The 16,909-nt window shown below is 34.8% G+C and overlaps 1 protein-coding gene across 1 annotated transcript in view; it reads right to left on the minus strand.

Moving 5' to 3' along the window:
• Nucleotides 1–338: 338 nt before the first annotated feature.
• Nucleotides 339–16,909, minus strand: part of LOC145686641 (NADPH oxidase 4-like) — an 89,380-nt gene continuing 72,809 nt past the window's right edge. Inside the window, exons 12-16 of the mRNA XM_081760116.1 lie at nucleotides 16,720–16,836; nucleotides 11,446–11,554; nucleotides 8,261–8,338; nucleotides 7,068–7,168; nucleotides 339–678 (exon numbers count right to left, since the gene is read on the minus strand). Coding sequence (XP_081616242.1) covers nucleotides 558–678; nucleotides 7,068–7,168; nucleotides 8,261–8,338; nucleotides 11,446–11,554; nucleotides 16,720–16,836 — 526 coding nt within the window. The 3' untranslated portion in view covers nucleotides 339–557. The remainder of the gene's footprint in view (nucleotides 679–7,067; nucleotides 7,169–8,260; nucleotides 8,339–11,445; nucleotides 11,555–16,719; nucleotides 16,837–16,909) is intronic.

Raw genomic sequence — 16,909 nt, forward strand, 5'->3', positions numbered from 1 at the left:
TGTCGTTCTATTCTATACAAGGATTCTAGTGTGCCTAGTAACACTGACAGAATGTGTGGTTGCACATTGGTGTAAATTCTATCAGTATATTGCAAAATTGAATTATGTAAAAAAATTAAATATCTCATCATGTGTATTATGTTGGAAGATTTGGAAATATTGTTGAATATCTAGTTAACTATGGGCCTTATGCAGAGTCGTTTTGAAGCGCGATTAGTGCCGTACTAAACAGTTCGACTAACATAAGTCTCCTGCAGTAGTCTGTAGTTTAGTATAATGCTAATCATACGTCGAAACGACTCTACATAAGGCGGAATAAAATTACGTATATTCTGTAAACTTAGAATTTATTGTATATTCGTATATACTGTAAACTTAGCAGTTATTATACAAAAAAGGCAATAATTAAGGTAGACAGTAATTGACTATACTTTATTTGGCAGTGACGGATTCTTTTAATTTCAGTTTCACAATTAATAATAATAATAGTAATAATACCACGTAATAATGTTTAAAAAATTGATGTTTAACCAAATTAACTCCAATCGCTGATTTTGTCAAGAAAATCCCTCATGAAGAAAGTTAAACTTCGTACCAGTGCTATTGTTTTTCTTACAGTAGTATCGTACTTCCTTATTCATAGTCTTTGGACCACACGAAAACACAGAGACATCTTGTCTGGAAAAGAAATATGCGTTATTATTATATTAATCTAAATACGCGTATGAAACAAATAATTATTAATACAGTGGAGTCAAATTGTTCGAGGTTAATCTAAACAAACAAAAACTTAAAAACTAGTCTGGTTACAATGATAAGCAGTCTGCAAGCTTTTTTTTTTCTTTGTAGCTAAAACAAAGATGGCGTAAAGATAACGACTTTTGGCGTCAGCTTCCCCTCAATGACACCAGCTGACATAATGTTGCGACGTCTGCGCAATATAGCGGCCTAAAAACGAGGCAGCTTGTAATCAAGCTGAAGATTATAAAAAAAGATGCATATGTGTAGGCTAAAGAGAACCTTATTTGTATTGTGTTTCATATACGTACGTATCAACATCAAACCTGCATTTTCTTTACTGTATTGTGGCTAATTCCTTTCCTAGATACGTACTGTACTGTACTGTATGCCCAATGAAAAATAAGACAGTGATAATATATAATCTAATAAAGAGAGATAATCAATGAACAACAATAACAAATACTGTACAAAAATGACTATCCTTCCGTATTAACCGAGTTTTTGCTTATCCGAGTAAGATCCAGTTCACATTAGCTCGGATAATCTGGACTCTGCTGTATTATTAATTATCACTGATTTCTCTTGCAGTGAAGGAAATTCAAAATCAGGTATATAAATTCATCAAAAATCAATGAAGTGCAACAATGGCAGAGGTACATACAGCACACGGAGAGATGATGACAGGGGTAAATACAGTAGCAGAAAATGTGGCAGGATGCAGAATGAGAATAAGAACCGTAAAGAAACTTTTAAAAACAATGCTTTTAAACAATCACTAAAAAGGAGGGTAATTTAAGTGAAGGGCGGAGGGGAAGAGGGAGTAAGGTAATTCAGAATTGCTGGTGTATTAACAAACTTTAGAAACACGTACTAATTTTTTTTTCCTTGGCAGGATAATTGAGCATTATAGCCTTTAGAATAAGAAAATTTAGCAAAATGCAATAAAAAGTTTTTTTTAGAGGGAGGAGTAAAGAGAAATGGGACTTAAGATCTTCCTAAAGTTGACGGCTAATGATTTTATGAATATCAGAAGTGGTTCTCTCACGCAATCACATTTTTGTTCCTAAATTAACTCGAAAATACAAGTATGAGGTTACATATTTTATTTTCTGAACATTTTACAAAGCGTACAATAGTATGTTCAACATGTTTGCAGAATTATTATATATACACAAAACTTCCAACTGGTGAAAGAACATTTTTGCACGATAATAGCTCCTAACTCTTGTTAAAGGCACCAAATATCTTAGTTTAGATAATATCTGTAGTTTAAGACATAAATTAAAAGAAATTGACTGGCAGCAAATATTCTTCAGATGTAAAAATGTAGTAGAAGCGTGTGATTTTTTTATGTATAATTTAACACGATGCCTAAACGAATGTTGTCCAAGAAAATTTAAACGCTATAACTTATCTACAAACAAATTACAGCAAAATGTTAGTAACTGGTACACTCCGCAACTAGCAGAGCTTCGTAAGGTTGTCATTGCTTGGTACAATAGGGCTAAATCGGGCTGTCCTGTGGGAAAAGAAAAATACATCAGAGCTAAAAGACACTACAGAAAGGAAATAAGTGCGGCAAAAATTAAGGCAAACGACAATTTTATTGTAAACCATACAAATAAATGTAAAGCAGGGTGGACAATTATAAACAGGGAAATAGGGGTACGAAAAGAAAATGATTTAATATCAATATCCCCTGACACTTTTAATGAATTCTTTGTAAGTAGTGCTAAGTATGTAAATGGTAATACAAGCAATATCCCTAAGTCCACAGAAAACGGTGTTATAGACTTTAAAAGTATTCTAAGTTCATGTAGAAATCATACTAGTAACTTGACATTTAAATGGACAAACGTAACACCTGAAGCAATTTTGTCAGTGGTTCGTAAGTTTAAGACATCTGGTAGCGAGGATTATTATGGGTTTACTAATAGTACAATTAAAAACATTATAGACGTAATAGTGGAACCCCTTACACACTTAATTAATTGGATACTAGTAGAAGGAGTGTTCCCAGATTGTCTTAAGATTGCGGTTACTATTCCCATACATAAAAAAAGGGGACAAAAACTGTCCCAGCAACTATAGACCAATATCTCTCGTACCAATTGTATCAAAAATTATTGAACATTGCATGAAAGAACAACTAACTCTGTACTTTGAAAATAACAAACTCATTAACTGTGCACAATATGGGTTTCGGAAAGGTATGTCCACAATTAAAGCTGTTGAAAAAGTTGTATCTGAGATAATTGATGCCTTTGAAAACAGTTCATTCGCTTGCGCAACATTATTAGATTTAAGTAAGGCTTTTGATACTGTTTCACATGAAATATTGATTCAGAAATTACAGTATTATGGGATCAGAGGAACTGAGCTCCCATTGATCAGGTCTTATCTTGAAAGTAGAAAACAAGTTGTGTGTGTACAAAATAAACAGTCAAACGTACTTGATATATTAACAGGAGTGCCACAGGGAAGTGTCATTGGACCTTTTCTATTTCTGGTATATATTAACGATTTACCTGACTACGTATTAGAAACCACTGTTATGTATGCCGATGACACTACATTTATAACGAAAGATAATAATATCAACGCAATACACACAAAAAATAATAAAGCAATAGATAAATCTACTGTTTGGCTGTTCCACAATAAATTACATTTGAATCATAATAAAACAGAGAAGTTATACTTTCATCTCAGCAGCTCCACAACTGATACAAAAGAATGCTCCTCAGTTAATCTATTAGGGATATACTTAGATACAAAATTAAATTGGAATGTGCATACTATGCAACCTTGTAAAAAATTATCAAGGGCAGTATATGTGTTACGTAAATTAAAAATATCTGTAAGTAAAAGTCTATTAATCACTGCATATTATGCTTTCTTTCACTCTCATCTTTCGTATGGCATACTATTATGGGGTAATTCTTCCGGGGCACAAACAGTATTTAAGTGGCAAAAAAGAGCGATAAGAACGATAACAGGAATTCCAGAGAGAGAATCTTGCAGACATTTTTTTAAAGATTTTGGAATAATGACCATCCCATCCTTGTACATATTATCGTGCCTTATGTATATCAAAGAAAACTGTACAAATTATGTTACTCGAAGTAGTGTTCACTCACACAATACAAGGCGCAAAAATGAAATAAATATTCCCCATGTGCGGCTGTGCAAAACTCAAAATAGTTATAAATATATAGGGATGAAATTGTATAATCTGTTGCCACTCAGAGTGAGAGAAATGGAGATTAAAAATTTTAAATGTTTTTGTAAAAAGTGGCTCTTAGAAAAGTGTATATATAGTATTTCAGAATTTCAGGAAGAAATTTCAGGATTAGAATAGAAAAGTAGTACTAGGTAAAATATAAAATATTGTATTGATTAATTAAAATTGTAAATATTACATGTACGCAAACTTAAATTTTGACGTTGTCTATTACAACATCATGTTGTTTAACGACAATAAATTATTCTTATTCTTATTCTTAAATAAATGTCTTGAACTAGCACTGAACCACTCTGCCATCTGCTGAAGTAATTCTTCATTAACTGATGTTGCTCAGGTATAAACGCAGTCTAAATTCATTTGTAATAGCTTAATTTTACAGTAAAACGATATGCTAGAGCGATAATTATAAAAATATTGTTAACGGATTTATATATTTACAACGTAGTTCAAATAAAAGACAGGATTTTAAAAGAATTGCAAAAGTAACACTCTAGGTTAGTAGTATAGATGGGAGGGGAAGGCAGCCATCTTGATATCTGCTATTTTGAATTCATTTTCTTAAATGAAAACCGTATGTTGTGGTACGTCGTTCTTATCTGAAATTTTCCCCGAAATTCAATGCTGTTTGTTTTTGCTTATCCCCCCCCCCTGGTATAGTTTCAGGTGACGTAAAATAACATGGCTGTGACGCAGGCAGGACGCATTGAGATCATTTTGATGTCACGAGAGCAAAGCACAATGGTTGTTGATAATAATTTCAACAACTGTCACCCAGATAGGGCACTCATTAGCCATACAACAGTGAGCAAGTTGATCAAAAAATTCAGGGAAACAGGATCCGTAGCCAACAAATCAAAATCAGGCAGACGATACACGGCGACTGACGAAACAACGTGAATAGCAGTGTTGGCAGTATTTGGCAAAAGTCAGAATCGAAGCACTTGTCGTTTGACCCAGGAAGGTGATGTTAGTTACATCCATCATGTGTATTATGTCCCTGCGTATGTGGCACCCTACAAATTAAAAGTGCATCAGCAGCTGTTAGAAGATGACCCTCTCAGCGCTTCGAATACGCCGAATAGGCAACAGAGCAAATATGCCAAAATCCCTGTTTCATGCACAACGTTTTATTCACAGATAAGGTGAGCTTTTACGTTTCTGGTGAAATGAACAAATAGAATGTTCGCTACTGGTCTGACACCCCATTGGTGTGAAGTATCTGCCGGCATTCCTGGAAAAGTGATGGTGTGATGTGATGTTAACAGCAATCGAGTATCGTCGAATGTTGGAAGAAGATATCTTGCCATCTCTCCTATCTGAAGATGGGATATTACCTGTCTTCTAGTAATACGATGGTGTCCCTCCGCATTATAGAAATTGTTTTCGTGAATATTTGGATGTGCAGTTTCCCAACTCGTGGATCGGTAGACGTCGATCTGTGAAGTGCCAACCAACTTCCACTGACCTCTTTCCCCTAGATTTTTATCTTGGGAATCTTGAGACATATCTGAACTCCACTGTGTATTCAGTGGAAATTCGAGGTATTGACCACCTAAAGGAACGCATAAGAAACGGGTGCACAAGTATACCTGAAAGCACTTTGAGCAAGGTTTTGAATGAACGAGAAAAAAGAATGGCTGGCAATCAACACAATGGACAAAACATCGAACACATCCTTTTATTAGTAGAAATGTGTGATATGTGACTGACATTGTGAAAACCAAAAACCGATCATAACTTCGTTATAGGAAGTAATAAAGCAAAAAAAAACTATTGAATTCCTCAGAACATTTCAGATGGGAACAAGGTACCAGAACACATAGTTTGCATTTAAGGAAATTAAAGGTAATTCAAAATGGCGGATTTCAAGATGGCGGCTATCGACATCACATGTCCTAAAAGTTTTTCCCTCACCTGTACTACTGACCTACTGTACTATTTTTGCAGTTCTTTTAAAATTTTGCCTTCATTGGGTGTTTCTACACTTTTAAACTACCCTGTATACAAAAGCTATAGTTGGTTGGTTTCAGAGCTGTAGGTAGTATGAAAAGTCGTGAAATTTAAGGTGTAAGATTTGGCTAACAAACAGGAAAGCAATCTAATAAAACATTGTAAAAAGGAAGTCTGACATTAATTTGTTCATGCAATAATCTTGTTCTACTCCTACAGTTTTAAAATACTCATTTAATACACTTCTTAAATAATTGAACAATTAATATATGACACCTTGTTATAAATTAATTTATTAGGTGACACATTAGTAGCTATGCGATCAACATTTCAAATTTTAAAAAATATGAAATGATTGATTATATTCTATACAAGGAATCGAGCTTGCTACAGAAAGCAGCTCGGCGCCACACGATCTAACTCCAAACCATTTACTCGATCGAATTTCTATCTGCGAATCTCTACTGAAACGTAATAAACTAGAGCCATTTCTGTGATTACGAGTGATAGCTTACAACAATGTGTGCGGAAAAGATCGCAGTTAAAGCGAGAAGCTCCACAGTCCGTATCAGAACCCACATTGACACCCAGGTAGGTTATCCTGTGGGATTGGAAGGGCGTCGTGCATCACGAGCTGCTGCCACTAGGCAGAATGATACTCTTGACTTGTACTGCCGACGATTAGCGTGAGCGTACCTAGCACTTTTGAACAAACGATTGGAACTGGTAAGCACAAATAGTGGTGTGTACCACGGTGACTATGCCAAATCACACATATCTTGAAGAACCCATGAGAAATTGTGAGAACTTGACTGGGAGGTTTTAATACATCCATCATATCGTCTGGACCTAGCACCGTCAGACGATCATTTCTTTCTGTTTCTGCAGAACTCCTTGAATGATGTGTTAGTTTCAAAAGAGGCCTGTGAAAAACCACGTGTCACCATATTTTTACCGGAAACCACAACTCCATAGGACGGAATTATGATATTGCCGGGAAAATGGCAGATCATCGAACAATGTGATGGTTTCATAATGTTATTTTCGAATCGCAATAAATTTATTCTCAGTTCTCAACAATATATTTTAGACAAGCTGATATAACAAAGATACCATACTTCATGCTTACCCTTGATACATATTACCCCATTCCCTAAAGGCATCCTTCCAATTTGGCCTTCCCTTAAAGACTCTAGGTATCAGTAACGGAAATTTCTTTTCTAGAAGTTTCTGAAAGAAAGGAAAAGAAAAGTAATAATTTCTTACATGAAAAGAATTACTTTAGTATTAAAAATAGTTTTATAGACGTGCTTTCAAAGGAGCTTTTGAATTAAAGAAAAAATTAACTTGGTTATACTATTGAATAAGGGTTTCCTTTTGTAAATAATAATTGCTTACGTTAATAACTAACTAACTCTATGACCTATGGAAGACGGAGGTTCAATGTCACGTCCACAAAAGCTCTCCACTGACTTCTATCCTTAGTCAATTGGATCCGGTTTCTACTTTGTGTTCCTATTTCTGCGAGATCCATCTTAATATTGTCATCCCATCTGCGCCTAGGTCTTGCTAATGGTTGTTTTCCGGTTGGTCTTTCAGTTAAGATTTTGAAAGCGTTCCTACTTTCTTCCATCCTGGCTACATGACTGCCCACCTGAGCCTCCTAGACTTGATGACCCTAACAATGTTTGGTAAACCGAATAAATTGTGTAGTTCCTCGTTATGAAGTTTCCGCCATTCCCCATTTCCGTTTCTTCTGGGTCCGAATATTCATCTCAGGATCTTGTTCTCAAATACTTTTAGTCTATGTTCTTCCCACAGAGTAAGCGACCATGTTTTGCAACCATACAGAACAACAGGCATGATTATCGTTTTATATATTTTAAGCTTCAAATTTCTCGACAGAATTCGCGACGATAAGAGATTTTGGACTGAATAATAACAAGAATATTCCCAGCTTTTAGTCGATATTTAATTTCTTCGTGAATATGGTTTTCGTCTGTGGATCTAAAGTGGACCCTAGATATTTGAAAGTATCCACTTTATCAAAATACGTTAATAAAGAACATAAAACTTAGATATTTGCCAATGCTAGGTTAGTGTTGTTAAATTCATAAATTTCAGATTTTTTTTTTTTTTTTTTTCATTTCTTTTAATGGCTAGAAAAATGGTTTGTGTCCAAATCTTCTTAGTAACATTTGGATCCAAGTTAAATTGTAGGTCAGCATTTTATATAGGCTTAGTACTTACGCTCAAAAGAGAAACTGAACTAATCAAATCACCAACACATGTAATTTGAGCAAAGAAAATAAAATCGATTACCTGAATAGAATTCCTTGTGTAATTTCTAGTAATGTATAAACGTATTTCCAATCTATCTGGCTTATTTTCCATCCAAAACTATAAAAGAAGGTAATCATTAAATTAGTATTTTACGACAATGATTGGTAAGTATTCATAAAACATTGAAAGTCATATGAAATTCTTAGTTTTTGCTATCTGTTACACTGCTACTATCCGATATCGTGCATTATCTACGGAGACATAAAATGACTACTGCACTTGAAGGTAGCCCCAAAAATATCACATCACTGCGTAAATATTTGACCAGTTGCCATGAAATTTTGGGATAATGTATCTCATAAGAAAGATGAAGCGGCAACAATGTACTCCGTAGCGGTTGAGGAAGGGTCGCAACAAACAAATTCCACGAGTTGTTATTGTTGTCGCGCTCGTGTTTTCAGTGAAGTGCGATAAATCATGTGCAGTGTTTGTTTGTTTTCACGTTTTAATAATGATGTATTGCTATTCTGTGGAAGAGCGCGTGTTTGTGAAATAGTATTAGTAATTCCGTTAAGACATATCAGAGAATAATAATATTCAGATGCTCTAGGATGCATATTTAAACATAGAAAATAACTCACCTTGCATCTGGCTGGCGCTATTGTATATCCCTGTTATAACTCCGTAAACTGCATTATTTCGGCCCGTGCTTGGACCATGGACACGAACAGTCCTACTGCAAACTGGAAACTAAAATCAAATGAAATTTGAGTTTTACGTCCCACGTTTATGCCGTATGGGGTAAAGGAAACGGTGATGATGAGAAATGAATGAAATGGTGGAATGAAGAAAGCGAAGAGACAGGAGAACTCCGAGAAAACTCACGCACATTGTGTTTCTCCACCACAAACCCCACTTGGCGTGAACCGGGATCGAACCAAGAACTCACGCACCAGAGGTGAACTCTCAACCATTGAGCCACCGCTGCTCCCTACCGCAAACTGGAAGAAATTACTTAGACTTTATGTCTGCTCCTGTAGTAAAGAAAACACTTCAAATGTTCAAAACGCAATAGAAAATTTTTTAACTGTAAGATTTGAGTTGCGCCCGGAGATTTGTCTTGTTATGAAAGACCTTTATTTCCCACTAACATCTTTCACTATATTCACTTTTTATTTTATTTATATACAAAACTTGTTTATGGATGTTAAAATGATATTCACGTATTTCCGTTACAGAAATGTCGCTGTGCAAATTGCTTCGTTCGTTCGTTTCGGCACCTAAACTTTTGATCTAAATCGCCAATATCCATTAACTGAAGCTTCGTAATGTTGACTTTCTCTTCCTGATTTTTTAAGATCTAACTGAGTTAGGGTTATTATTTTTATCTACTATTCTTTTTTATACTACATATAATATACAGAAACATAAAAAGAAACTAGGAAAGGAACTCTCATATCAGGCCTTTCAAGGCACTTCCAAAAATCTGGATATGACATCGATAGAATTTAGGCGCTACGGAATGTATTTGAATCGTTTTTCATTAGGACTAAGAATTCACAACTTAATGTAGACGGTGGAAATTTAGATAATAATTTTTAGATAGATAGATAAATAATAATTTTATTCTTCTTTTTGTGCATCTGTAAAGTAGTTTTTTTTTATTTAATTTGTAAAAAAAAAGTCTCGACGTCATTTTCTGGAAACAATGGTCTGCATACAATCAAACATCTGCAGTTTGCAAGCGACATTACAGTAACGGAAATACATAAATAATATTTTAATATCTGTAACCAAGTTTCGTATCTAAATGACAAAAGTGCATACAATGAAAGATGTTAGTGAGAAGTGAAAGTGTCTCGTAACAAGACTAATCTTCCTAAGAATATTACTTTTTTTACCTGAGAAGTGAATGGACATAACTCAAACCTTTAAGTTGAAAACTTTTTTGAATACGCGGAAAGTTTTATTTATTCCAGAACAAAAGAACAAGTAATGACTACCTAATGATTCAGTAATTTCTTCGTTTTCGGTAAGAATGTTCTCGTCCATGGCCCCAAAGCGGGCAAATATTGAAGATTACAGACTTCACCGGATGCAAGTTGAGTTCTTTTCTATGTCACAGAATATTTCTGAAACAGTTTGGTGGTCGACACGCATCGTCTAAACTCTGCATACGAAGATTCACACAACTTGCAACCTCGTGTTCAAATGCATTTTTAAGCTGGGGACGAAATTTCCAGCATCTGTTGTCATTTTTTTTTTTTTCATTTTTTACACATACAGGTATATCTTGTACAAATTTTGTTTTATTTCCTCTCCACCTACCTTTTTTTTACACAATTTTTGGAGCTAACTTTGAGTGAGACACTGTATAAAATTTTAAAACCTATTTATGAACTTTCTTTTAATAATATTTCTAAATAACGACAATACCACTTACAGTACTTAAGGGTGTAGTGCGGAGAATTTGGACAGATTTGGCATCTAGATTGTTTGAGCATATGTAATTGACTTTTAAAGCGCTTGGCCACCATTTAGTACCTGATAACAGGAGTCAGAGTAAGGTGAATGTTAGGGATGGCCAGAAAATTTCGAATTCAGGCTACTAGGTTCCAGAACAGAATTGATTACCTGGATCCATTATTACCAGAGAACCGGGTATTTCAGTAACCAGTTCTGGTCATCCCTAGTTGAAACGCTAAGAGATGGTATGATGTTAGAGGATAAGATATGACGTATGTTTCAGGCTAAGAAGTCACGATAATTCAGTTGAGAGCCCTGAAATATTGAGATTGATGTTGAGTGAATTTAAGGGCTAGACAGACGACCAAAGACTGAAAGTTTAAGGTATACTAAGGTTTGGAAAAAATGCTCATGTCTATCTAACGTATATAGCAGTCATTTCTAGAAGTTTAAGCTCAGAGCAGTGGGACGGAGAAACAGTAAGAATCACAGAAAGAACGAGATGTGATGGGAGAAAGGGAAAGAAGTGTTAGCGCATGAGCAGCCATAGCTTTACGAATGATGTATCTGCAAAATCACCGACTGAGACAGAGATTATGTTGTCTTCCTGTCACTATTGCTTTTGTCAATCGCTGCCTAATTACTCGCTTTGCTCTTAGTGCATTTGTTTGATTTACAGAGAACGGAAGAAGCAAATTGTGATGTCCCAAACAATAGAGTTGGAAGTAACTGCCATATAGAGACAAGTGAAAACTTACCTTCTTGTGAAGTGTGCAGATCCGTTGAGCAAACCATAATAGAGGCTCCAAACTGCGGCACAGCCACAATAAATGAATCCTTTCTGGATATATCGTTTTCCCAGTAGCACTGAAAATTAAATAAATATGATATAAATTGTAAAGCATGTGGCCACGTTATCAAACAAATTACACTGATATTTTATTAAGTATGAGTTTTTCTGTAGTATGCCAAATTATTCTTCAGAAAGAACTGTTCAAATGTTGTTACTAAGCGTACTTGCAAAAATTATTACAAACTAATAATAATAATAATAATAATGTAAGCAGTTCAACTATGATACAAATATAAAAGAAAATGAAGACAAAATCAGGACTGCATGAATAACATATGTAAGAACAGCAAAGCGTTTTAGCTACTTTCATTTCTTCTTATCAACAAATGTGTAATTTTATAGTAAGACTGAATAGTCCTAGAAAAAAAAAAAAAAAAAAAAACTTGGGTAAACACATTTTCAAGTTAAAATTAAGCAATAAAAATAAAAGAGTGAAGTAACATAATTAAGGGGTTTTCTTTCAAAAGAAAAACCAAACTCAAACACTTTTAAGTTGCCCTTTATTTTATATTTAAAGATATCTTTATCCAAATGGAACTAGTCAGAATTTAGTTCTTGGGCATTATTAAATGTCAAAAGTAAACTAAATATAATTACGGAGCACTTTCCTTAATACGTTCGTATTAATAAAGCGTAACTCCTTAAGTTTCTTATAGTTTCTTATTATATACAGGGGTTGGACAAAAAAATCTAAAACTTTTGCAAAAGTGTGAAAATCATACCTAGTATGGTGTGGGGCCTCCTTTGCGTCCAAAATAGATTGGATCCGACGTGGAATGGACGTATATAGTTCCTGAATCGTGGTGTGTGGAATTTTGTACAATTGTTCCTCCAAAACATGCTCCAGTTCCTTATGGGATGCTGGTGGAGGGTAATGAGACCGAACACGCCTTTCTAACTGAGACCACAATCTCTCAATGATGTTCAGATCTGGTGATTGTGGGACCCAGGGGAGGTGTGATAGCTCCTGGTCATGCTCCTCAAACCATGATTTTACCGTTTCTGCAATGTGACAGAATGCCAAATCAATTTGGTAGATACCATCACCATCAGGGGAAAATATTTGGGCCATGGGTAGAACCTGGTCCCCCAAAATGGCCTCATACGCCTTAATATTCATCATTCCATGCATGGTTATGATGGGATCTGCAGAAAACCACGATATCAATGCCCATGCTTTACAGTTGGGAGGTGACAGTCTGTATTATAGGCCTGCGACGGTGTTCTCCATATGTAAACACGACCGGTTGTTAGAAACAAGGTGAAGGTTGATTCATCGGACCACGTTACGTGTTTCCACTGCTCATGAATCCACGCCTTGTGGTCCTTCCACCGCTGGATACGCCTCTTCGCATTTACTGCTGTGACCAGGGGTTTGGCAATATCGGCCCAGCCATGAATTTTCATTTTATGAAGTTCCCGTCGCACTGTTTTCGATGAAACCGGCTTCTGTAGGCCGGAATTGAGTTCAGACATAATTTTCATTGCAGTGGTCTTTTTAGCTGCTACAATCCATTTTAATGCCCTCCGGTCCCTATCTGACAGGATTGTCTTTCGACCACTGTTGTGCTTTGCAGATGTCGTTTGCCCATGAATTGTGCATGTCCTCGTGACATTGGACACAGTACCTTTCGATACCTCCACAATGTTCGCCAGTGTTGCCACTGAAGCTCCAACCAGATGGGCACCAACGATAATGCCTCTTTGGAAGTCTGTCAGGTCGCCCATTTTACCGCACCACTTTCACACCACGACACTCATAGGTGAACTGGTTACTGCTGGCGGAAGAGGAAGGCCTACATGACACATTGAAAACAAAAAAACGATCGGCAACCGCAACACGTGTTGTACAGTGGAGGGTCAAACTTACGTGTCCTGTATGAAGTGTTTTTAGATTTTTTGTCTACCCCTGTATATATATATAGATTAAATTCCATCTTTAAGGCATGAAATTTTGGAATTTTGATATTCTTTCTGATATTCTGTTTCAGTTTTTCCTCTTTATTTAATTTCTGAATGTGCACATTTGTCTGACGAACGTTTTTCTCATTTAACAAATTACAAATAATTAAACAAGAACTACATGAGATAATTCTTCTAGAATTTGGTTGCCACAAATACGACATCTTTTCGATCACAATTATTCGATCATTATCATAGGTATTCTGACATTATTGACAAGTCACTTACTACAACCATGAAGCTTCCATGGCCTTCCGCTTACCTCCTCGCCTTCACGTGCGACTTTTGATATCTTCCATTAACTGTAGTCTCCTTCACTCCCTCTCTCTCTTTCCTGCCACCATACCCTCTAGCACGTCCCTAACGATAGTTCCTTCTTAGCCAGTGTCCCAACCAGTTTCTATTCTTCTTCTTAATAACATCGAAAATTGTTCTTTTTTCCCCTACCGTTTCTAACACCCTCTCATTCGTTTTCCTCTCGATCCATCTAATTCTTTCCATTCTTCTCCATATCTATTCAATGGCTAAACTAAAATAATATGTTCTCAGACAAAAATGGGAAATCAATCTCTCCTCTCAACAATGATATGCTTAAAAATCACTTGATGCTGACTTGCCTTTATGATCAACACAGTGTAACGGATGGGAAGAATGCGCTTCTTTTCCAACAAATAACTAGGTATTTATTAGGGAGTCGATACCACGAATCTAGTCGCAACAACCCGATAATATTTTTTCATATTAAGACTTAATTATTACAAGTAATAAGTGTATCACTGAGTTATAAGGCGACAAACATTATTGCACAATCTACTAGTTAACAGTACACACACAAACACACACACACACACACATACATATATATATCACCTTTATAAGGATTCATTTTTCTCGAAAACTACATATCAGATTTGAAACTTGAATATGCCATTTTGCTCGGCTCTATATGATCTATAGATCGATATATTTTTCCTCTTTGCTCGATATGATCTATCGATTAATATATTTCCCTCATTTTAGCACAATATGATCTTATAATTGATATATTTATCATTTTTGCTCAATATGATCTCTAGATTGATATATTTATCATTTTTGTTCAATATGATCTCTCGATTGATATATTTCTCTTCTTTGCTCGACATGATCTCTCGATTAATATATTTCTCATTTTTGCTCAAAAGATCTCTCGATTGATATATTTCTCTTCTTTCTTCGAAATGATCTCTCGATTATTTCTCATTTTTGCTCAATATGATCTCTCGATTATTATATGTCTCATTTTTGCTTAATATGATCTCTCGATTCATGTATTTCTCATCTTTGCTCGATATGAACTATCGATTGATATATTTATCATTTTTGCTCAATATGATCTCTTGATTGATATATTTATCATTTTTGCTCAATATGATCTCTCGATTGTTATATTTCTCTTCTTTGCTCGACATGATCTCTCGATTAATATATTTCTCATCTTTGTTCGATATAATTTATCAATTAATATATTTCTCATTTTTGCTCAATATGATCTCTTGATTCGTGTATTTCTCATCTTTGATCGATATGAACTATCGATTGATATATTTATCATTTTTGCTCAATATGATCTCTTGATTGATATACAGTATTTATCATTTTTGGACACTAAAGTTAAACAAAAGGTAAAATTTAGGGCATAATAATAACTTTGGACTATATCTTATTAATCATACTGTATACGGTACGTTATCTTGCTAGTGTCATAATGAAAATATTGCTTAGTGTATACTTCAGTTTGATCTTACTAGATAGTGGCATGGTCATCGTTCAGCATCAATTTTTAGGTTTACAAAAAAGTTAGTCTTTCTCGCAAATTACACATGAGGATTTACTCACCCATATCATTTTTTTCAACTGAACGAGATTGGTATATGTCTTATCTCATTAAACTGTATTTTTCTCATTAAACTGTAATAATACGCTTGTTATAGTTGAATCGCCACTTTTTGTTATAGTACAAAAGTATTAATAGTTTTCCTTTTGTTACCATAAAAACGAATCCTAAGGCTGACAGTCTCTAACTTTGATAAAGCATCACCCAATAATATGAGCTTGTTCAGCTTACTGATATCAATAGTGCTTGACATAACGTAATGAAGGAGGAAAAATAATCCTCAGAGTTCTAGGCTCTTGCAAAAGCTCCACCCCAGTCACGAAACTCTTATTAAACTGTCTTATTTACATCTCCTATTTTAAGATACATGTTAAGTAAGTAATAATACGATTCAATGACAAATCAACTGAATACAGAGTTTTATATTAAATGGTACGTAATACGCTTTGGAATTCAGGTAGAACTTAAACTTCTAAGTTCTCAGAATAATAACTTTGAATGAACAATGAAAAATATTATTATATGTATATTGATTAAATGTCTTATGCAGTGGCGTATTTAGGGGGGTGGCTATCGGGCTCAACCTCCCCGAAATAATTTCATTATTATTTTTCCGCATTATACGTACAACACAAATGCTTCTTACTGGTTCTGGAGCCCCTCCCGAAAGAATATCCTAAGTACGCCACTGGTTTTATGACTTGACAAAACTTGGCACATGTTTCAAGCAGTAAGCAAGGATTAAGCTGACGCTTTTAAACTTTTTGTAGCTTTGTGGAAATCAGAAAAAAAAAATTTAGTACTTTACAACTTCATAGAGCAAAAAGATCTTAATAATAAACTCTAGGTTCACATGCTACTATACAAACAGAATTCCTTAAAGAGTCCAAAGTCCAAAAAAGATTTTATTATTATTATTTTAGCAAGCGATAAAAGTCTTACCCGGTTTGCATTATTCTTAATAATAGCAAAAGCCTAAAATCTTCAGTTTTATTACTTTAATTAAATCAGTTATTACGAAAAGGCCATGAATTCATTACATCCCATACTAAAGTTGTTATTTTATCGTTTTGTATCATTTAAAATGTATTATAGCAAGAGATATTTAAATACGTAGCCATTCACAGTTTACAAGGTGTCTATGAATATGAAATACAAAAATAACAAAACAAAATTCCTTTCTGAAGAAATGGGTTTTTCATAATAATTTAACCAATTTCAATTGAAAAATATTATACTAAATAATTATCTTTAGCCTCTTTCATCTACTGACATGTCAGCCAGACTAATAAACTAGTTTTTACATTTAACCACTAATTTTTAAAAACTGATTTGACTTACAGAACATGAAACGCCGCCGCAAATGGAGTTATTCCTATTCCCCCTGCAATACATATGGCAACCCGACAACGAAGAACATTCTGCAGAGGACTGCTGAACGGGCCATCAAGCAGGATTCTGTTAAAGTGAGAAAAAATATAAATCGAGCAATCTGCTGAAATATAATTGAGGTCGAAAAGGAACTCCAAAT

This window comes from Thermobia domestica, chromosome 5 (assembly GCF_964235325.1).
Source record: "Thermobia domestica chromosome 5, izTheDome1.hap1.1, whole genome shotgun sequence".
NCBI lineage: Eukaryota > Metazoa > Arthropoda > Insecta > Zygentoma > Lepismatidae > Thermobia > Thermobia domestica.